Here is a 23,940-nt window from a genome sequence, read left to right as displayed (position 1 = left end):
GTCATAGTTCCATATGAATGTTGTGTAGCGCCACCTTCTGGACCGGAGGTTGAAATAGTATCACCTAAAGGTGCAACGTCTGTCTCTTTATAACCTATACGTTTGGATATTAACATGCTCAATGGTTTCACTCAACACACTTATCTGAAATGCTTTCCTATTAAAGACATAGCAGCATAACGTTTTCTTTCATTCCTTTTCTTTGGGATGTTATGTCTCCAGTCAGATTGCTAGAGGTTTTTATTTTGTATTTTTAAGTCAGACCCATCCAATGAAACCCACCTGGCAGACTAACGTCTGGTTACTTTTGATCATATATATATATAAATAAATAACTATTTAAAGTTGATTTATTTATTTCAATTTTTTTGTGCAGATTACATTTTTAAATAATCTGAAATGCATTATTAACAACCACCAATTCACGATGGGGATATATATATTGGTGCTATAATTGGCATTCCTCTAATTTAAGCTTGGTGGCTGACAAAGCTCAAAGTAATGCTTAGCACTCGAAAGGATGTTGCATTACCACAAGCTACACAGAAGGCAGACACCTCGGTTACACTTTCCTCTTGTGGTTACTGTGATACGTGCTTTTCAATTGGTTTTTATTTCTTTCAATTATAGACATAAGAACTTCATATAACTTTAGTCATAAAAGTCAGCCAGGATGTTAACAAATAAAGAAAAGAGAACAAGAGACTTCAGCAAAATAATATTTATGTTTAGTATATACTATATATATATAACTATATATAAATCATAACAAAATAAAAAAATGAACCATTAAATAATCATATTTACATGACATTTTACGTAACAAGCACATCGATTCAGAGCACACAACTCAAGCACAGCCAAAACACACACACTGAATATAGGATGGGCCCATTTCACACACACAATGACCAGTTGGTCCATAGCGACCAGTTGGTCCATAGCAACCAGGGGAATGTCGTTCCCTATAGTTCAACCATAGGCATACTTGTCCGAAAGGCTCTTGTCATTTGGAGTCATCTGTCCACTGAGCTTCATGAGAAGTTTCACAATAAGGCCGGCCTTTAGGTAAGAAAAAACAACCACCATCAGTTTGCTATGAGTGAGGCAAAAACAGTTCTCATACTAAAACCTACAGTATGCCTTCTTGAGACACTATTTCACAGATCCAAGCTAGAAATGTTAACTATTAAAGGAAATTAACACTTTAACAGTAACAAAAAAGAAGAAGCATCATAAAATCAACCTTCAGTCGTTTTGAGTCATTTCATTAATCCAGATACTTACATTGACACTAAAATACACCAACATTCTACACAGTTATGATGCACCTCAAAAGCAGAACTTGTGAGAGGAGCATCAAAAGGGGGCACCTGTTTTGTGTGGACAATGATGTTCATCTTGTTCTCCTGGCTGTGGATCTGGAAGTATAGGTCTGCCTGGCCCAGCTGCCACATGAACCCCCCGTACTCCAGGCTGATGAGAAGCACCTGTGAACAGACAGAGAGAGACGACCTAAGCACAAGCGGCCCGACACCATTGAAGTGTAGGGATCTGAACACACAGGTATAGACGCATCCCTTGTAACGCCATGTTTGATCAAAAGTCTTTTGGTTTTTATCCCCGCTATTTTAATGGCGTATCTCTTGATTTGCATCTGCATGTTGCAAAGCAATGTTTGAGGCTTTTTCACAATCCAGAAGGACGGAATATTTTCAGAATATGAAATTCAAATGGATTTCAATTTCTTATCGTCCAACAAATAATCCTAATCCTATTCAATTGTTCTTAGACAGTGAGATACTATCCGTAGTATCTCACTGGGCCCGACCCCATCCAGGGGCCGTCCCCTCCTCACCTTGGTCTCCATGTTCATGAGGTGCAGGCCCTTGGTGTTGACGCCCACCATCACCCGGATGACCTTGTGGTTGCTGGCGCTGGCCTTGGTGTACACCTGCCCTGTGAAGAAGGCTGCCCCGTAGGTGGGGACGTCCCAGCAGTTCTGCAGGAAGAGCCGCTGTAGGTGGTGCATCTCCTTGCTCACACCCTCACTGGTGCTCAGGGCCTGCCGGGGGGGGGGGAACAGGGGCGGGGGGCGGTTGGTTCATAAAGAAAATAGGGAGCGTATGTTGACCAGTGTGGTTTTTCCTTGGTTATCGTGCCGGGCGGTGAAAAGTACCTTGTATTCGTAAAGGATCCTGTTGGTCCAATGGTACGCCTTGCTTTTCACTTTAGACATTGGAACTATAGACCGGAGGTTTTCTTCACTGTTGATGACAAAAACAATAATAATAATAAAAACATTTTATTTTATTGTTTCCAATAGATTTTTTTGAATACTCACACACTCGTGTCTGACCACAAGCAAATGAAGTGACCTCTAGGCTATAGTACCCCACAGTGCCCTCACGGTCATGCATCAGTGCTCTTACTTCAGGAAGCCCTGCTTGTGCTTCTTGCTCTCGTAGTTGCCGTAGATGATCTGCAGCAGGAGGCTGGCCAGGGTGATCAGCTTGCTGTCCGGGGAGGGGAACATGCCCTTGAGCAGAGAGTGGCGGGCCTCGTCGAACAGGATCAGGATGGACAGCGGATCCTCCACCTGAGGCAGAAGAACAATCCAGGTTGAAGGAGGAACGAGACGTGGTTCTCTTCCACTCATACAGTAGGTCAGGTTCACCCGTCAGCCTCGAGGGCTCACGATGTCCCAGTGAAATGACCCAGCACCATATTGGTGTCGGAGCATAGTATTGCTAGTTATTGTGTTGGTAGCAATGCTGTGTGGGTAATTGTGTGATCTTGAAGGGATTTTTCATATGCAGAGACATTGTTGTCTCGGTGGAACTGCCACCGAGATTCTCCTGTGAGACGTGAAAAAAAACGTGTTTCATTTCCCCAAGTTCCGCTATATTTACGTTCATTCAGGATTTTACATTACTACAACTCCCTTGAGTCCTCAAAATGTAGTACAGCCAAGAAAAATCCCATGATGCATCCTGATGCAAAAGCACTGTTCATTTCTTGATTTAACACAAATCCACAAGGGAGGATAAACCAAATCTACATTCTATATCTGCATGTATTATTTTTTCACAGTTTAGTACCTTTGCTGGTAGTCAAATATACTATAAAAAGAAATATATATACATATATATATATTAGGACTGTCAAGCGATTAAAATATTTAATCGCGATTAATCACATTAATGTCATAGTTTAACGATTAATCGCAAATCTTTTCTCTATGCTAAATATCCCTTGATTTCTTTGTCCCATTGATTGTTCTCATTTTAATGCTCTTATCAACATGGAGAAGTGCATCGTCTTGCCTTGTGCAAATGTTTTTATATTGATAACAATATTGGCATATACTGATCAAAGCAGGAAGATACAAAAAAAAGCCTATAGTGCAATTAAACGATGAACATACAAACATACTGCCTTGAAAATAGCAGTCAGGCTACTGCTTCTTTGTTTTGAGCAAAAGAAAAAATAAAAGAAAAAAATTAATATATATTTTTTTAAATATGAATTAGCGTTAATCGCGCAATAAAAAAATAACGCTGTTAAAATTGGTTTGCGTTAACGCCGTTAATAATACGTTTAACTGACAGCCCTAATATATATATATATATATATATATATATATATATATCTATATATCAGGAAACATGTACACCCTGACCCTGTAAACATATCTGTGTAAGCAGTCTGGACAAGGAGAGGAGGGTCCAAACACCTGGTTGCCTGTCTGGACTGTTCGGTCACTGAGGCACAGGGAAGGCCTCTAGATGGGCACGGCTGTTAACCCCACATGCCATATTTACCAGACCGTACCTTCTTCTCCACGTCCAGGGGCAGCCTCACGTCCCTCCGCAGGAACAGCTGGGGGTTCTCCCTCTGGGGGTCCAGCACCGTCAGGTCCGTCACAATCTCCGTCCAGATGCGCAAGTGCTGCAGGGGCTTGTGGTACGGCTTCAGTTGCAAGTCTGTAAGCACACGCACACAAAACGCACACACGCACACGAAACACACACGCACACCCACAAAGACGAATACAGTTACCACATTTATCTAGATTGGTTTGGTATGTTGACCTTTATAGAGTAACTAGACACCAAAATCAAAACGTTAGCAACCGGCCCATCGGTCTGATTGGTTAAGAAGCGTTGTAACCTTTAAACCCAAGGGAAATTGAAAACAGATACAATTTATTAATGAGCAGGAATTAGGCAGGCTGTGAACATGGGGATTGAACCGAGTGCCTTTTGGCTGGGAACACCCAAGCTCGATGCTTTTGAACCATGGGTTGGAATCCCATAATTATTTTTGTATGAATGCAGCCATGTCTTGTCTATTTTATTTGAACATTTGAAAAGGCAATACTGTATCAATAAACAACATACATTGGGCTCAATAAATACATTTAAGAATCACACAATTTTGACATGCAACTGAGAATGTACAAATCTTTGGTGGGTCCCGATTCCTGATCCAAAAGTTCCTGTACGGGTGGGGCCAGTGTATGACAACGTTTGGGAACCCAACATTATCGTATCCATGACCTATCCATGACCACCGTTCTCTAAACCAACCCCCAACACATGGTAGCCGGCCCTCTGCCTTTTTGCAGACTCACTGAGGTTCTCTGAGCAGATCCAGATGGTGAAGTACTGCTGGCTCTCCTGCGACAGGCGCATGCCCTCCATGATCTGCTGCACCGTGGTGTTGTTGCCGTGCTTCAGCTCCACCGAGCGATAGGACCCGTCCATGCGGTAGATGCGCACCTTCTCGTACTGTGGAAGCACCGGGGTTAAATGCGTGACTCAACGGACCCGATCAAAGCGTTTTTTAATGTTTCCATCAGCGACTGCGATTGGTGTTTGGTTTTTTTTCTGGGTAGGATATAGCAGGAGAGGAACCCACAGGTTTGGTGCTGGCCTGCTGCAGTAACTTCACCGTCTCCTCCCACTCGTTCTGCTTGTTCTCCTCACACACCTCTAGGGGGGAGCGCTTCTGCTGGTCCTCGATGTGCTGGGGAACCAGAAAAGAGTAAATAACATTAAAGGAATAGTCTACATGTGTCATTGAAAAAAACAAAAGAAAGTAAAAAGCACCAAAAATGTTAACAAAAAGGCTTCTTTTTTCATTTTCCTCAAAACGCCCATGATGCTCCAGGGTACCCAAGCCTCGGCTGGTCCTCGGTGCTGCTCACCCGGTCTATCTCAGAGTGCTGCAGCAGGAGCTTGACGATCTCAGAGTGTCCCCCGCGGGCTGCAAAGTGCAGCGGGGAGCTGAGCTGTCCGTTGAGAAGGTTGGGGTTACACTTCCCCTTCTCCAGCAGCAGACTGGTGGCCTCCACCTTGCCATGCCTGAATGAACACCAAACGATGAGTGAGAAAACGTGATCCACTATGCATGACTAAGTTATATGTGCTTGACGACCATCTAGGAGCACTTATGTAAACCACTACGATGCCCATAAAACGTCAACCAGAAGCTTGTTACTATGCTAGAAATATAAGCGACGGCTTGCTTCTTGAAGCCTTTATAACCCCGTGCTTATTCCGACAAAACAACAATGCAAAAAAAAAACATAGCCATCACATGTTTGTTGTCGTCCAGCCAACCCTTGAGTCCAAAAACCGACCAACAGGTTCTAAGCTAGTTTAGCCTGGGGAGCCAGAGGACAGACCAGCAGGTGCTACGCTAGCCTAGCCTGGTTGAGCCAGAGGACCGACCAGCTGGTGCTAAGCTAGCCTAGCATGGTGGAGCCGGAGAACTGACCAACAGGTGCCAAGCTAGCCCAGCTTGGTGGAGCCAGAGGACTGACCTACAGGTGCTACGCTAATTTAGCCTGGGGAGCCAGAGGGCCGACCAACATGTGCTAAGCTAGCCCAGCCTGGTGGAGCAAGAGGACAGACCAGCAGGTGCAACCCTAACCCTAGCCCCGGTTGAGGACTGACCAGCAGGCGTAGTGGATGGGCGCCCAGTGGTCGCTGTCCAGCTGCTTGACGGAGAAGCCGCTGTCGAGGAGCTTGGTGAGCAGCTCAGTGTCTCCCTCACAGGCGCTGCGGTGGAGGGGGAAGTCGTCCACCCACTGCCGCTCCCTACCGCACAGACAGGAGCACGGGGGTCAGAGGATTAAACACACGTTGTAAAATCGCTTTTGTTTGAATAAGACATGAGCTTGCAATGAGAATCTCCCGCCATTTTTCTCCAGTGAAGCCATATTGATTTAGAGCAGGAAAAAGATAAGGGTCTTAATGAAGCAGTGGGAAGATTATTGTATGTTGACGAGAAATTAATCATTTAGAATAATAAGCTATGTCTAACACTTTCAATTTTGCTCCTGCTCGCAGGGCTGAAGAAAACCGAAAACAAGACATGTTTTAAATGAGTTTGTTCCTCACTTGTCTTCTGAAACGCTGTTAGGTCCATGCTGCCACTTCTCTCTTTTAGGAATCTGGATTTTGGAGTAGTCTGGAGCTCCGAGTCCAAAGTAAGGGTTTATGATCACTTTGTCCACCTACAAATAAAATCAAAGAGAGCATGTTTAAAATCCACAAGGAAGTACTGCGGAACAACAACACCAGCCGGGTTAATGCCTCATGAACAACTTCAACCCTAAAATCATATGCGATGCTCCATGTAAACTTGGGTCTACTGTGAGCCTAAACCAGGAGACAAGCACTAGCCTAGACCAAGCCGGCGTTGCGTCAGTAAACCTCCTTTGCGTCCCCGTCCCCCGTCCCCCTCACCCGGTTGGTGTACTGCAGGTCCGAGCCGTAGAGCGGGTTCAACACGCACACGTCCGCCTTCTCCAGCGACATCATCTTGCTGCGGACCTCCAGGGCGGTGTAGCCCATGTGCAGCCCCTCCTCCTCGCTGGGCCCGCGCTCAGGCCCGCTGGCGTACGCCGGGTTGCTGACCGTCGTCTTCACCCTCTCCACCGGCGCCGGCCGGAACAGTGCCGGGATGGCGTGGGGTACGGTGTGCTGCTCCGCCAGCCATCTAGGAGTGCAACGGTCATGAGTTTGAGCATTAAAAGAAGAAAAAACTGCACCTTTTCCTCAATCAATCTGAGAGTCAATGCCCTCTTTCTTCAAGATGTCGTTGAAAGAGACGGCACCCTGGATTCATCGTACCACCAGGTTGTTATGTGCGCCCTAGGGCTTTGTCTATGTATCCTAACCCTATATCAGCGTTCCTGAGGTGTCTACCAGTCTATCAATGGCCTGATTGGCTGTACAAGATTTGCATGGCCGCCATATTAACAATGGGGGGGTCCAAGTTATAAGAGTGGGATGCAGCACAAAAAGGGGTTGTCCATTGTCTTAAAATACCTAACACACAACATTTCTTTATAACTGAGCTGAAAGCATTTCAATTTTAGGTTGTTATTAACATTCTTAATTTCTTAGCATGCCGTTTTTAGGTCCCCTTTAATGTATTGTCTTTGTAGTCACTAAAAAGCATAAATCGTCTCATAAATTAGTTGGATAAAAACATGACAAGAACATTGGCCCTGGACAACAACAGTTATGGGTGAAAGAGGCTTCAAACCCATCCCGTGAACTGCTCTGGTCTGTCTCTCAGCGTTGGCTCAATGGTCGCTGCTGCGGAGGTGCGTACTTGTCTAAGGCCAGCAGCATCATGGAGGTGACTGAGGAGAAGTGGGCGCTGGTCTCACTGCACACCCTCATCATGTCCTGAAGGCAGTAGAAGCTGGGGCTCCCCGCCGTGTAGCAGGGCTTGCTGTTGTCTGCACACGCGCGCTCTCACACACACACACACACACACACACACACACACACACACACACACACACACACACACACACACACACACACACACACACACACACACACACACACACACACACACACACACACACACACACACACAAATTGGAATAAGAGTACTGCTGTGAAATCAGATGTGGGACAGGGAGGAGTGGGGGGGCTGGGCGCTTACCTTTGACACCGAGGGGCACGATAAAGAGGGAGACCTCTTTGCCTTCATTGTCCGAATTGAGGGTGAATTTCTTCATGTGCACCACACGCTTCCCTGTATTGAGTCAATGAATATAAACAAGAAATGAAACTGCTGCAAATTGGTTATCTTTACTCCAATATCTTTACAGTTTTTGGTTTCCGGCACATGCTCTGAGCGGTATCCCCACTATGAGCTCTGCTATACCATAGTGGGACTGCTTGATCCAAGATTATATCGGACCCAACTCACCCATGAGGCCTTGGTTATTGGATATGGTCTTGGTCATCTCATCTACATAATTCAAAATAGATCTTGTTCTGTCTCCCCCGGCAGGGATCTTTGCTGCTAGAAGAACTTTCTTTCTCTTCTTTTCTTTCCCCTCCAGTGGTACTTCTATCAACAGGATCTTTACAAGAACACAACACAACACGGAGGTAGGTCAAGCCACAGCCTGCTACCTTGAAGTTGGGAGACTGCTACTGCAGTATTATTCTAAGGTTTTTGTATATGGATTTGGTACGTAATTGCTTTGAGAAACAGATGATTTATGAAATACGTGTCAAGATGAATTTGCTTCCATTATTTTCCTTCCTGCCAAGCTGGAATATTAGGCACACATGAATTCTATAGTTTCATTAATTATTAATTCAAACGATAGCATTAATTCAAGTCACTTATTGGAATAATTCAATCTAGGGTTGGCATTTCTGACTTCACTTATATTCTGTAACTGCATGCCCTCTGATGAAACAGTGAATTTACCTCATATGACTTTGCTCTGTATTCCTTTGAACTTAAGCTGACTTGATTCTTCGGGCGAATGACTGCAACGAACACCTCTTCAAGGTTGTCCTGGTTGCCCATGGTGTAGCCTTCACCTCAGGGCCTTGTGTACATCCTATACAGCGATTAATGACTAGGGAGGCGCATGTCTGAAACAAGAAATGTGTGGATGAAAAGGAGATAGATAAGTAAAGAAACGACATAACGCGTATCCCCACATATGTTGATCGCATCAACACAGGAGAATCACTATGAAGCAGGTCGTAGAAATAGATGGAAAGGTAAAAAAGCTTATATTTTAAAACTGAAATCGATATAGCCATATCGTTAATAGGGAAATAAGTTGACTTTTATCCCCGCACAATAAAAATGTAACTATTTTTATAACAGATCTGAATTGTTTATTCGTACTTAAGTCACGCCCCGGAAACTAATCGCCCTGTTGATTTTCATCAACAGTTAAACGCAAAGTTTAACATATCGAGATAAACTAAAGAAAAGTCTGTACTTTCGTCTGGAAAGATGTCCTTATGTTGAATCATATCATAGGCTTTCATAAACGAATGAGCTGCATCATGGACAACAGTCAACAGACTCTGGTCGCTTTCCAAAAATAAACACCTTCATCTTACCTATAAGTTGTGTATTCTCAAAGGTATGCAGGACAAGATAGTCGAAAGATAATTTCAATATATATTCCATTGTTAAACGACGCCATAGACCTTACTTTACTCCAAAAACTATACTATTCTTGTATGCCTAAAGGCCTTCATCGCTCAATGTGTTGCCGACAGAACGGAGAAGGAAACTGAAGAAGGTCCGGTTGGGTGTTCGTGTTGATAACAGCCTACTCTGGCGGCGGGGTGGACATATTGCATTTCGCAAATTATACAAATTACAAATTATTAATTATATTTCCTAGTTTAAACCGTTTTTGACCAATATATCATTGACCAATATAAACCTAAGTACGCTGTATGTACTGTAGGCCTATATTGTATAAATGGATTATGCATAAACTGTCATTTCGATCTGCCTCATGTGTATAAAGAAACCTTTTAATCATTATATATTCATTCAACCTTCTTTGCATTCTGCAGCGTTGCATCAATTATATCTATATTTTTACGGGTACATTGTGAAATGGTTAGATATACCTTTATTAGCTTAGTTGTCCTTGTTTTTGCTGCATGTCTATTCTGGGTTAGCTCCTTAAAGTAGGAAAAACCTGAGTTAAATTAAAATATCTATACTTCTGCCGGTGTACACAGACTTGGCACAATCTATCTGATGACTGACTGATAATATACTTTTTATAGCGCAAATGCTATAGGTATGTTGTACATTATCTCTTTTAAGAGCCATCAACCATTCTACTGTTATTAAATACGTGCTGTGAAGGTGTGCCGTTCAGAGATTTTAAACCTCCCATCTCCCCCAATGATTAAAGAATATCAAAGCGTAAAAGTAAAAAAACTTTTAAAAAGAAACATTTGACACATAACAACAGCGTTTATTAAGGCAGCTAATGCAAAAATCTCCATTTAATCAAAATATCCCACAAAGCATCGATGTGTCAACCAAAAGAATAAAAACATTAGAATATATGGCAGGCACCCTGACTAAACAAATAAATCTCTAAAATATTCCCGGCATGATTAAATATCTTTGGATTGGTCGAGAGTGGAATCAGGTAGTAAAGTGACCCCACCCCACCTGAAGTGCTTCCATATTGACATGGACAATATTGTTTCCCTCCACCACCCATCCTCCCTCCCAACCTCGCCACCCTCCATACCACCAATCTCCCATCTCCCCTCCGACCTCCCCTCCCAGAACCTAGGGCGGGCTCGCCTCCTTGCATTGACTCAGAACCTCCTCCATCTTGCTCTGGATCTCCTCCATCCTCTTTTGCCACTTCTGGGCCACCTCCTCCTCGTCGTCCTCCGTCACCGCCGTGTAGGCCATGAGCGCGATGAGGCCCATGTGGAAGAGGAGGCGCAGGTGGGAGCAGCGTTGCTCCATCACGGTGCGGTCGCGTCCGCAGTGCTCCAAGTACACCAGCAGGAGGGGCTGGCCGAACACGGAGCCTTCCCCCATCACACCACGGTAGTAGATGTCCAGGCCCAGGTCCGCCTTGAAATCCTTGTAGATCCCCTTGAAGGTGCTCATGTGTTGGTCGGCGGCGTCCGGGTTCTTCTTCACCCCGGTCACCATGTTGCCGAAGGCCTTGTACTGGTACTTGATGAACTCCTCGTGCTTGCCGTAGGTTTCGTTGACCTCGTCCATCCGGATCTGCGGCAGGCACTGCCGGTTCTTGGCCGAGATGCTCCCAATCTTGCAGTGCAGTGCCTGGAAGTCCTTTTCCAGGGCGTGGGCCTCGTCCCCCTGGAGGCCCTTGCGCAGCAGCCTCACCAGGGGGGAGATCATGCCGCAGATGGGGACGAAGGAGGAGGCGAAGGACGTGACCTTCTCCACACAGATCAGCACCTTGACCACTGTCTTCTGAATGTCTGCCATGGCTCCTGCTTCACGGCCGCTCAGCTGCTCTGTAGTTTGAGATCTAGAAATGTGGGGTGGAGACTGTAGAAGGATCACGGAAACCGTTGGTTTTATAACAGAGTGACACATGAAACCCTTTGTATTACCTGTTTATCAGGAAGAATAACTTACTGAAAAGTGGGTAGTTGTAGGTGTGTCTTTGGACTTAGGCCTAATCTTGACCGTAACGGACTGTGAAGGATAAACACATTTTTTGGAAGTGTTGTTACCTTTCCTTTACCTCGTCGTGTTACCGTGCGACGACATGGACGATCAACGCACCAAACGATCGCAGAATGCTCATGTCATCCCTGATCCGTAGGCGGATGCGTTGTTAGCAACAAGGAGGAGGAAAAATTTCTCAGGAAAAATAACTTAATAAAAGTATGTTGTGGGTTTGGCTTATGTCGTGTTTTAGGCCTACTCGATCTACCAGGTGATCTTATACCCTCACCTGTGGTCATGAAGGGTGGTTGATGACCGAAAGGACGAGATCGCGGGTACAATGGGGCGAGATGGGTTTTCTCAGGAGGGTGGCTGTCGTCTCCCTTAGACGCATGAGAAGCTCAGCCAACCGTGAGGAACTCGGTATAGAGCCGCTCCTCTGCTTAGAGGATTTGTGCTATTCAGGGTTAGTGCCTTGAAGCATGAAAAACAGTGTCAGTTTCCGGTGTACCCACACTAGGCCAATTAATGATGACTGACTTATAGTAGACTTTTTATAGCGCAAATGCTTTAGGTATTTTGTACGTTATTTTATCCAATCTCCCCCAATGATTAAAGAATATCAAAGCATAAAAGTAAAAAACCTTTTAAAAAGAAACGTTTGACACATAACAGCAGCATTTATTTAGGCAGCTAATACAAAAAAGCATGGTCTCCATTTAAACAAAATATCCCACACAGCATCGATGTGTCAACCAAAATAACAAAAACATTAGAATATATGGCAGGCATCCTGACGATTCAAATAAATCAAATTCAAATATTCCCGGCATGATTAAATATCTTTGGATTGGTCGAGATTGGATTCAGGGAGTAAAGTGACCCCACCCCACCTGAAGTGCTTCCATATTGACATGGACAATATCGTATCCCTCCCCCCACCCCTCCTCCCTCCCAACCTCCCAACTCTCCCACCACCAATCTCCCATCTCCCCTCCGACCTCCCCTCCCAGAACCTAGGGTGGGCTCTCCTCCTGGCAATGACTCAGAACCTCATCCATCTTGCTCTGGATCTCCTGCACCCTCTTGGCCCACTTCTGGGCCACCTCCTCCTCGTCGTCCTCCGTCACCGCCGTGTAGGCCATGAGCGCGATGAGGCCCATGTGGGCCGATGAGGCCGTTGCTTCCCTGTCGTCATTGTGTTAAACCAGCCAATAGCGCGCAAAGGGAAAAAGCCAGCTTGGTGATTGGCTCCCGCAAAAACGTATCGGAAGCAGAAAGAAATGTATTGCTCTTCTCCAGACCCTTGTGCAGGGCGAACTCAAATCACAGGCAGAAGGGGCGGGCCTACCCAGTCTACCAATATTCACAAACAAGGAATCATTGGAATGCTTCGTCCATGCCGAGTTCAAAGCATCCTGTCGTCGTTTTGCGCCATTATGGATTTTCCGCCATCTTGGTTTATGTCAAAAACCTTCAAAATGCATCTCTTGTCACAAATGCTGTCCAATCATCTCGAAACTTGGCACAGATGATCTTCAGGCCATGCTAGATTTATTGAATAGATTTTTAAATTCAGAACCGTTTGGTCGCGACAGCCAACAGCCTCAGCAGCTCTTTGACATATCTTTACCAAACTTGGTACATAGACCCATGACATCATCATGGGGACTCTCATTCAATTTGGTGACCTTTGACCTCTAGGGGGCGCTGTAATTAATGAAGATGTGTTTTAACAATCTTTTTCAAGTTTTCAATCTTCATGAAACTTGCCATTTATGATCTTCGGACCAAGCTGAACAAATGTGTCAAAAATCTTTTTCAAATTCAAAACCGTTTGGCCGTGACAGCCAATCAAACTTGAGGGCAAAGCCGCCAATCAGGAAATAAGCCAGTTCTAATGGCGCGTTTCCACTGCAGGGTGCGGAACGGATCGGATCGCAAAGGTGCGGGTCGGGTCGCGTTTCCATCGCCAAAAGTGGGCGTGACCCGGACTTTGCCGTACCCGTTCCGGCCCCTTTCTCGGGACTTCTCCGTTGGGGTACCGAAAACGAGACCGGACGCCTGAAAGGGTCCCGGGAAATTCTAGCTACACACCCCCTCCGTTGATTGGTCGACAGAATCATCACTTCCGGGTGGTGCGGGGATAAAAACAAACAAACAGTAGCCTCGGGGTATTATTCTTTACAATTAACATGTCGCGTAAAACGCTTGCTTGGGCGAACAAGGAGGTGGAGACGTTCCTCTGCATTCTTGGGGAGGAAGACGTTGTTTACGATGTTTACCTAGCTGCCGCGGCGATCGACATCCGGCCTACCACAAAGGGTACTGTCGGCAGTGGAAACGCGACCTCGGAACTGAGCTGGGCTATACTATACCGCCCCCTCCCTACCGCACCTTTGCGATCCGATCCGTTCCGCACCCTGCAGTGGAAACGCGGCATAAGGAACTTGGCTGCCAGTTCTCAGGAACTTGGCTGCCAGTTCTCAGGAACTTGGCTGCCAGTTCTCTGTAACTTGGCTGCCAGTTCTCAGGAACGTGGCTGCTATGGCGACACATTAGTGCCATAATTCACTGATGTGATAAAAGATGCATTTGGGCGTATTTTATTATTCCACACGCGTAGATCTTAACTGCGAGCGCGCAAATGATCTCTGTGCGCGCAAAACAGCCTCTCGCGTGCGCAAAACCTCTCGCGAAAGATGTTTTTAAGCTCTCGCTCGAAATTAATTTTGGCACTATGGGGGAGGGAACCAAGGCAGGGCGGGCTTTCCTATGATTGGCCGTTTCTGAAGCGCGATATTTGATTGACAGTCCTCCTCTCATTCAATTCTGAATTGTACAGAAAATGGCTGAAACGATAGTTACGTATTGTAACTCCAGATTCTATGAGTATAGGCGCAGCCTTTTAAGTGTCGGCCTCATTGTCCTTTAAATAGCTGAAGAAAAGCTGTTTATTGGGAGCAGAACGTCCGCCGGTGCCCGACTATATCTGCGAAATGCGGACGTCGTTGAGGCACACCGCACGCGGACGTAATTGAGGCCCACGCTGTTGGTGGTCGGGGATTACAAATGTTTCAGTGCTACGGCTCACGCCTAGGGATAACCCAATAGAGTTGCCTAGTAACGGGGACGCTGGCGAGTCTAACGCCGCTCTGTATGGCTTGTTTTTATTCAGTATTTCCAATATTTCTCACGATTGCATTGAACATTTTGTCGTTTTTTTTGGTCTTTAGTAGTTTAGCTAAGTTTACTTGTTATATATAGTCACTTTTCGCTATTGTCAGTGCGCCCGTTTTCTTTATTTTTACGTGTTTTATACGTGAGGTCGTACGTTGGTGGACGCTGTTGCCTTTTGAACGCTGTTGCTGCTGCTGCTCACCGGAACGTCATTCTGAACATTATTTTTTCGCGATTTTCTTTTTCTTTTTTCTTTTGATTTTCCTTTTCTTTCTAGTCTTTTAACTTTTTAATCAGTTTTCTTTTGCTTACTTTCAACACCTTCTGTCTGAAACCCTTCTGGACCTCGGATCGGACTACAAAGTTAAGTTAAGTAACTGCGTCAGTTTTCTTTATTTATTTATTTATTTCTGAACGTTAAACGTCTGCGTGTTTTGTTTTGTGTTTTGTGCGTGGAGTCGTGCAGCTGTTGGTGGATGACACCTGCTGGCCGGCTAGACTGCTGTTAACCCCCGGCGCCGTCCAACTGGCTTCCCCGTCTCCAGCGTAGCTACAACCGGCTTGCTCCACTCCTCTGCCTCCGCCGTGCTCGCTCTGTGGCTTCACCATAATCGCCTGGATCTACCGCTGGCTTCTTCCGACTTCACAACCTGTGGATTTTAACCTGTTCCTCTGGATTGCGCTATGTTTGACTCTCACGTAACGAGCGCATCTCTGCCGCTCCGTTACTCGGTAACGGAGATGTTACGTCTACGGATCTTCTCAAGGACCCAACCACCTCAGCTTGCATCCCCCCAGGACATTCTCAAACGACCAAAATACATCCACCGAGGCTCTGGACGGAATTTTCAGTACGCTCACACCAGCAACAAAAACATCCGCTCCTTCTGGTCCACTGGGCCCCGCCCCCCTCCTCGCACAGCCCGTACGGTCAGTCCCGTCAATCACAGTGTACTGTTCCCTCTGCTCAAAGCAACCTGCTACACTCCACTCACCTGTCTGAAACTCTGTCTGCTGAACACCAGATCCCTCAGTAATAAGGCCCTTTTGATAAATGACTTTATTGTTGACCAGAGCCTAGACATTCTCTGCCTCACTGAGACCTGGCAACAACCAAATGACTTCTCCCATCTAAATGAAGCAGTCCCACCAGGTTTTTCTTTTATTAGTAAACCCCGGGTTAATGGGAGGGGGGGTGGCCTCGCTCTCCTCCATCGTGATAACATCAAAGTCACCACTGTCACAGTCCCCCTTCATTCCTCCTTTGAATGTCTAGCTGTAAAACTCTCAGGCCCCAAACCCACTATCATTGTCACCATTTACAGACCGCCAAAACCCTCCGCCGTTTTCCTCAATGAATTCTCATCACTACTTACATCTGTATGTGCAATGTCCCCCACTGTTATCCTCCTTGGTGATTTCAACATCCACATTGACAACCCATCCTGTACTTTTGCTAATGACTTCACATCACTTCTGGACTGTCTTGGCATCACACAACATGTCAACCTCCCAACCCATAACAAAGGTCACATTCTGGATTTAATCTGCTGCACTGACATCACTCCCACTAACCTTGATGTCATTGATTTCCCCATCTCCGACCACAAAGCTGTACTTTTTGACATTCATACCCAACTACACAAAAGCAAGGAACAACGGACCATCTCCTTCAGAAACATCAAACTTATCAACACCACAGACCTCTCCACCATGATCAGCTCCTACCCCAACCCTCCCCCAGCTTCCTCCCTGACTGACCTGGTGACTCACTACAATAACTGCCTCTCCTCCTCCCTCACCACCCTGGCCCCCCTGAAAACCCGTTCAGTCTCATTCACCCACACTGCTCCCTGGTTCACTCCTCATCTGCGCCAGCTCAAAGCCACTGGTCGTCGACTGGAGCGACTCTACAAAAAGACTCAACTCACTGTACACCGCCAAATGTATTCGGACCACCTCCATCACTACAAGAATGCCCTCACTACTGCCAAAACCTCATACTACTCCAACCTCATCAACACTGGTACAGGCAACAGCAGAGTCCTCTTCTCAACAGTCAGCCACTTACTTCAGCCTCCTAAATCTCTCCCTCCAGACATTTCCACCACCCAATGCACTGCGTTCCTTGACTTCTTCAGCTCTAAAATCAACACCATTCACCAACAACTGGCCTCATCTCGCACCCCCTCTGATGACCCACCCTGGATGATCACCTCTGGCCAACCTCTCATCAGCTCCCTCTCTGACTTCACCCTAGTAACAGAACAGACCGTTTCAGAACTCATCCGCAAAGCCAAAACCACCACCTGTCAGCTCGATCCTCTTCCCACCTCCCTTGTCAAAGCATGTCTTCCGTCCATCTCCCCCATGATCACCAACATAATTAACTCCTCCCTCACTACTGGTACTGTACCCCCCACTCTCAAGCTGGCTGCCATCACTCCCATCCTGAAAAAACCTGGTGCTGACCCAACTGACCTTAACCATTACCGGCCCATCTCCAATCTCCCTTTTATCTCCAAAACACTTGAAAGGGTGGTTGCCGCACAACTACAGTCCCACCTCGACACTAACAATCTCCACGAACCGTTCCAATCTGGCTTCCGTCCAAAACACAGCACTGAAACAGCCCTAGTCAAAATCACCAACGACCTCCTCCTTGCAGCCGACTCTGGATTACTCACCATTCTCATCCTCCTCGATCTCAGCGCAGCATTCGACACCATCTCCCACCCTCTGCTCCTGGACCGCCTAGCTGGTATTGGGATCACTGGTGCTGCACTCTCCTGGTTTACATCCTACCTCACCGGCCGTCAACAATTTGTTCAACTAAGCAACCACAAGTCTGGGTGTTCAGGTGTCTCACTGGGTGTCCCCCAGGGGTCAGTCTTGGGTCCACTCCTCTTCACCACTTACCTCCTCCCGCTGGGCACACTCCTCCGTCACCATGGGGTCCATTTTCACTGCTACGCTGACGACACACAGGTCTACATCTCCACCAAACCCACCGCTGCCATCCCCCCCACTTCCCTCATCACGTGCCTGGAAGAGATCCGGAGCTGGTTGAGCAGGAACTTCCTGAAACTCAATGGAAACAAGACCGAGGCCCTGCTCATCGGATCCAAATCCACCCTCACTAAATCACAACACACCCCAGCTCCACTCATAATTATCGATGGATTCCCAGTACCCTTCTCCTCCAAAGTCAAGAGCCTCGGCGTCATCCTGGACAACACCCTCTCATTCGCACCCCATATTCACAACATCACCCGGACTGCATTCTTCCACCTCCGCAACATCGCCAGACTCCGCCCATCACTGACCCAATCCAGCACTGAAATCCTAGTTCACTCATTTGTCACATCACGCATAGACTACTGCAACGCCCTCCTCACCGGACTCCCCACCAAACTCATCAACAGACTGCAGATCATTCAGAACTCAGCCGCCCGGATCATCACCCGCACCAAATCATCTGACCACATCACCCCTGTCCTCATTCAACTTCACTGGCTCCCAGTACACTACCGCATCCAATACAAAACCCTACTCCTCACCTACAAAGCTCTCCACAACCTAGCCCCCAGTTATCTCTGCGACCTCCTCCAAGAATACACTCCCTCCCGCTCCCTCCGCTCAACCTCTGCTGGACTACTATGTATCCCCACATCACGACTCACTTCAATGGGTGCCCGGTCATTCAGCTGTTCAGTACCCAGGCTCTGGAACTCCCTCCCCCCACACATAAAACAGTCAGACACCATTACAACCTTCAAGTCACAACTCAAAACTCACCTGTTCAAACTCGCACACAACGTCTAACTGATCACTGTTTTGATTGTTTTTTTTTGTTTTGTTTTGTCTTGTTTTTGTTTTATTTATTTCTTATTGCTTATGTTTATTTATTTATTTATTTATTTATTTATTTATTTATTTTTTCCACAATGTCTTGTTTTTTTTTTTAAATATGTATGATGACTATATGCTCTGTAAGGTGACATTGGGTGTTTTGAAAGGCGCCTCTAAATTAAATGTATTATTATTATTATTATAGACGAAAAGATATATGTTTCGCTTTTTAAGCCCAAATGCCATCATTATGTGCCATACAACTAAAAACACAGACTGAAAACAGCCAAGTAAGAGCTTGTGCCTTTTGGAATTCTAACAGTGCTCATTTGCATTCAACTTGCAACAAAATTAAACTGACATAAACAAAATGAAGCATTGATTAGACAGAGATTTATTAGATGGGCCTACCTAATAAACCGTTGGAACACACAAGACCGGAAACCATAGCAATGCCGGTAAACAAACCCCGAGAAGCCCAATCCCTATGAGAGCTCCCCACGCTACGGCCATCCGGAGGCGACAGAGCTGTTGGCCGTGATATTATATATACAATTATAATATAGTATATAATATATTATATGCTATTATATATAGAGCTCCGGGAGTCGCAAACTGCAACAATAACTTTCTCCTCCATTCCGCGGTTCACCCGGACTGCACTGCACTGAGTTTGACGGCTGAACGCGGATTGGCTGTTACGTTACACATGTCACTCAGTTATCACGCTGTTGAACGCTGATTGGCTGTCATCACGACAAAAACTTGTCATCGGTTTTCTCCCGCGAAAAACTCGCCCTTATACGCGTCTCTACGTTCACTTTGTATGGGATCTTGTCGCCCCGTCGCGTTTGGTGTGAACGCACAATGCGATTCTTCCTCGGCGGCGACATGTTTGCTGCGTTCTGAACCAAATCAAAGCAGCGTGTGTGTGACGTCACGACGCATTTGCCGCGACCGGAACCGATAAGCGGAATCGTTAAGCAGGCTTGCTAACGATTCCAAGGAATCGGTTGACTCGGAACCGGTTCTGAACAAGAACCGGTTCTCGATTCCCATCCCTAGTCTCCACTTACATCTTAATTCCCCGCAACATGAAACAAATGTTTGGGCCAACACACTGTGATCACACCCACTTACACAGAATGGAGCTCTTTGTATCCATTCATATAATCTTGATCACCAAATACCTGTCCTGTTTCTCAGGAAAAATAACTTAATGAAAAGTATGTTGTGGGTTTGGCTTATGTCGTGTTTTAGGCCTACTCGATCTACCAGGTGATCTTCGTTCCTACCCTCATCTGTGGTCATGAAGGGTGGTTAATGACCGAAAGGACGAGATCGCGGGTACAATGGGCCGAGATGGGTTTTCTCAGGAGGGTGGCTGTCGTCTCCCTTAGACACATCAGAAGCTCAGCCAACCGTGAGGAACTCGGATTAGAGCCGCTCCTCTGCTTAGAGGGCAGTCAGTTGAGGTGGTTCTGGCATCAGGTAAGGATGCCCACTGGGCGCCTCCCAAGGGAGGTGTTCAAGGTACGAGCAGTGGGGAGGAGACCCCGGGGAAGGCCCAGGACTAGGTGGAGAGATCATATCTCAACACTGGCGTTGGAACGCCTCGGTATCCCTTCGCCAGAGTTGGTCGATGTGGCCCGGGAAGGGGAAGTCTGGGGCCCCCTTCTGGAGCTGCAGCCCCCGTGACCCGATCCCTGATAAGCGGTTGGACGATGAGGATGAGGCATATAACTTCTGAATAATCTGGCGGACCAGATATTATGTCAGGCAGGCCAGTTATGGCCCGCGGGCCGTCAGTTGCCATTGGCCTTTTATTGTATTGTATAAACTGTCATTTCCATCTACCTCATGCATATAACAAAAACCTGTTAATCATTCCATATTCATTCCAGAATCATTGCTCTCTGCAGTTTTGCAACAACTATATCTATATTTATATCTGTAAATTGTAAAATGTTTAGAATTACCTTTGTATAGCTTACTTGTCCTTGTGTTAGCTATATATCTATTCAGGGTTAGTTCCTTGAAGCATGAAAAACAGTGTCAGTTTCCGGTGTACCCACACTAGGCCAATTAATGATGACTGACTTATAGTAGACTTTTTATAGCGCAAATGCTTTAGGTATTTTGTACGTTATTTTATCCCATCTCCCCCAATGATTAAAGAATATCAAAGCATAAAAGTAAAAAACCTTTTAAAAAGAAACGTTTGACACATAACAGCAGCATTTATTTAGGCAGCTAATACACAAAAGCATGGTCTCCATTTAAACAAAATATCCCACACAGCATCGATGTGTCAACCAAAATAACAAAAACATTAGAATATATGGCAGGCATCCTGACGATTCAAATAAATCTCTAAAATATTCCCGGCATGATTAAATATCTTTGGATTGGTCGAGATTGGATTCAGGGAGTAAAGTGACCCCACCCCACCTGAAGTGCTTCCATATTGACATGGACAATATCGTATCCCTCCCCCCACCCCTCCTCCCTCCCAACCTCCCAACTCTCCCACCACCAATCTCCCATCTCCCCTCCGACCTCCCCTCCCAGAACCTAGGGTGGGCTCTCCTCCTGGCAATGACTCAGAACCTCCTCCATCTTGCTCTGGATCTCCTGCACCCTCTTGGCCCACTTCTGGGCCACCTCCTCCTCGTCGTCCTCCGTCACCGCCGTGTAGGCCATGAGCGCGATGAGGCCCATGTGGAAGAGGAGGCGCAGGTGGGAGCAGCGGTGCTCCATCACGGTGCGGTTGCGTCCGCAGTGCTCATAGTACACCAGCAGGAGGGGCCGGCCGAACACGGAGCCCTTCCCCATCACACCACGGTAGTAGACGTCCAGGCTCATGTCCGCCTTGTCCCGCTCGTAGATCCTCTCGAAGGTGCTCATGTGGAGGTCGGCGGCGTCCGGGTCTTTCTTCACCCGGGCCACCATGTTGCCGAAGGCGGCGTACTGGTGCTTGATGAACTCCTCGTACTTGCCGTAGGTTTCGTTGACCTCGTCGATCCGGATCTTCTGCAGGCACTGCCGGTTCTTGGCCGAGATGTCCTCCATCTTGCAGTGCAGCGCCTGGAAGTCCTTGTCCAGGACGTGGGCCTCGTCCTCCTGGAGGCCCTTGCGCAGCAGCCCCACCAGGGGGGAGATGATGCCGCAGATGGGGTCGACGGAGGAGGCGAAGGACGTGACCTTCTCCACGCAGCACAGCACCTTGACCACCGTCTTCTTCACCTGAGCTCCGTCCGCCATGGCTCCTGCTTCACGGCCGGGCGGCTGTTCTGTACTTTGAGATCTAGAAATGTGGTGTGGAGATTGAAGATGGAAACCCAGAAAAAAAGAAACACAGTGGTTTTATCCAACATTAAAGTCCATCTTGATCTTTTTATTATTGTAGGAGCCTCAATGCCTATTCGTTATTTTAAGTTGATAATTCATGATAATGTTTGGATTTTCATGAGTGAATAATATAATAGTCAAGTGTGGTCATTCGGAACAGGCCTACACAGACATTTATTTTGAAATTCAATTGCATTATTTTTGGTGCATGCGCACATTCAATTACTTCATTTTGTGTGAGGGGAAACTTTATTGTTTTAACGACGTGTGACAGACAGTCAGGCTTAACAAGCGTGGAGCCAGACAGTTTTTTATCCTCTCTCTCCCTCACCTCTCTCACTCTCATTTTATTATATTTTCATATTGTGGAAAAGGATTTTTGTATTTTGCCTTTGAGAAGTAAACCTTTCAAACTTCACGTCGTGGTCCCTTGGATTCTTTTTGTGGATATTGGACAAGGTATGTGCCGAGGGGAAACACGGAGCTGGAGCGTCAAGCTGGAGCTTCACTAATTAGACCCAATAGGTCCTAGAGTTATTATTAAAAACATATATGATATTATCATCAGTTATAATAGCCTAGGTTTGTGTGAAAGGTGTCTTTTAACAGAGCAATGAGTAAGATCCTAGGGGCTTGGTTAAATGTTTGTTGTCATTGCTGCGTTAGCGTCAGTGGGTAACCAAGGGAACCCGAGCTCAGATGGTGGGTGGGGTGGCTCTCAATGTGCAGCGCCATCAATATGTATGTAAGAGGAGCGTGTAAGTCCACCATATGGCCACTTCTCCACTTACGTCTTAATTCCCCCGCAACATAAATCAAATGTTTGGGCTAACACACAGTTGTCAATTTTTTATTCCATGGAATTAGTCATCTCTTTGGAATATGACCATGTTATTAATAATTGTAAATGTCCCTAAGTAGCAGTGGCACTTTATTTTACGAGGCAAGATTATGATCACACCCACTAACATGGAATGAACCCCTTTGTGTCAATTCATTTCCATGATCTTAATCACCAGTATCATATCCTGCTTCACAGGAAACATAACTTAAAGAAGAGTTGTTAGTGGGTGTGTCTTAGGCCTAGTCTTTACAGTAACGTGATGGATAAATACATATTTTTATATGTTGGATTTCACCTTTCATAGACATATCCACATGGAATTATTAAATATAGTCACATAGCAGTGCAATTCTATGTTTTGATGAGACTGATGTAATTCCCTGATTCTTAACAATACAACAATCAACCATTGGACTTCCTTTCTCTTTCAACGTTCAAACCATGTTCAAACCACGTTCAATCACAATCAACTGTAACGCAGAATGTTAAATGCTCTCGTCGAACACACGCTAACTGACTGATACTATATACGTTGACTTACCTGAGAGTAAACAATTGAGGTTATTCTGTCTACATGGATGTGAGACCTCTCCTTCCACCATTTTCCTCTTCAGTCTAATAAGCACAGCCCCTCTGTTCCAAATAAGGGCATAGGAACGGGGAAGTGGTTTGTATTTGACGAGCGTTGATTTGCTAGCGAGGAAGGTCGTCTACGAAGGGGAGCGCTTATTGTTGGTTAAACACCACGGTCCGCTGCGGTTTTAGAAACACCAGCTGAGGGCAGGGCGGGGCAGGGCAAATCGTTTTGGCTGTTTTGATCATAGCAAAACCCTCCTAGTCCGTGTTGGTTAAAAGAAAATACGCAATGATAGTATCTTATTTATAATACGAATAGAAAAACCAATAAGAGCGTGATTCAACATTGTAAACCTGGTTTATCCTGCAGTGAATCATGAATCTGGCAAAAGTGACTAGTTCCTGTCGTCAGCTGTGTGTTGATCCGGTGCATGCTCCTATGTGACGGAGAGCAGAATAGGTCCATGAGAGCAGTACAGAAACAATGGATGGTCAATGCGGACAATTTAGGAAGGTGCAAAGGTGCAAAAAATTGGTTGTTTTTTTATTAAAAATTGATTTTCCTCAGGACCTTTGCATGCATCGATAAGAGGCGGTTCAGTTGTTGTATTTTTAATCATAATTTTTTTTTGGATTTATTTATATGCAAAACG

The 23,940-nt window shown here is 45.9% G+C and overlaps 3 protein-coding genes across 3 annotated transcripts; all 3 read right to left on the bottom strand.

The window, feature by feature from the left end:
• Positions 1–110: 110 nt before the first annotated feature.
• On the bottom strand, positions 111–9,617 carry krit1 (KRIT1 ankyrin repeat containing). Its single transcript, XM_056582889.1, has 17 exons — positions 9,411–9,617; positions 8,758–8,927; positions 8,245–8,401; positions 7,975–8,067; positions 7,633–7,762; positions 6,759–7,011; positions 6,411–6,526; positions 5,964–6,107; positions 5,213–5,369; positions 4,924–5,031; positions 4,637–4,793; positions 3,835–3,986; positions 2,433–2,599; positions 2,180–2,267; positions 1,859–2,065; positions 1,374–1,490; positions 111–1,062 (listed from the first exon to the last, which is right to left on the bottom strand). The coding sequence occupies exons 2-17, from the start codon at positions 8,857–8,859 to the stop codon at positions 973–975; spliced, it is 2,238 nt and encodes a 745-aa protein (XP_056438864.1). The 5' UTR covers positions 8,860–8,927; positions 9,411–9,617; the 3' UTR covers positions 111–972.
• A 988-nt stretch (positions 9,618–10,605) lies between these two features.
• LOC130376328 (protein rapunzel-like) lies at positions 10,606–11,477 on the bottom strand. Its single transcript, XM_056583580.1, has one exon. It carries the CDS (start codon positions 11,407–11,409, stop codon positions 10,618–10,620), a length of 792 nt encoding a protein of 263 aa, XP_056439555.1. The 5' UTR covers positions 11,410–11,477; the 3' UTR covers positions 10,606–10,617.
• Positions 11,478–20,046: 8,569 nt separating this feature from the next.
• LOC130375985 (protein rapunzel-like) lies at positions 20,047–23,676 on the bottom strand. The gene is made up of 2 exons (XM_056583168.1): positions 23,253–23,676; positions 20,047–21,823 (listed from the first exon to the last, which is right to left on the bottom strand). Exon 2 carries the CDS (start codon positions 21,778–21,780, stop codon positions 21,091–21,093), a length of 690 nt encoding a protein of 229 aa, XP_056439143.1. The 5' UTR covers positions 21,781–21,823; positions 23,253–23,676; the 3' UTR covers positions 20,047–21,090.
• Between the last annotated feature and the right edge of the window lie 264 nt (positions 23,677–23,940).

The sequence above is a fragment of the Gadus chalcogrammus genome, chromosome 22 (assembly GCF_026213295.1).
Source record: "Gadus chalcogrammus isolate NIFS_2021 chromosome 22, NIFS_Gcha_1.0, whole genome shotgun sequence".
Classification (NCBI taxonomy): Eukaryota; Metazoa; Chordata; class Actinopteri; order Gadiformes; family Gadidae; genus Gadus; species Gadus chalcogrammus.
This window is presented reverse-complemented; position numbering and strand designations above follow the sequence as displayed.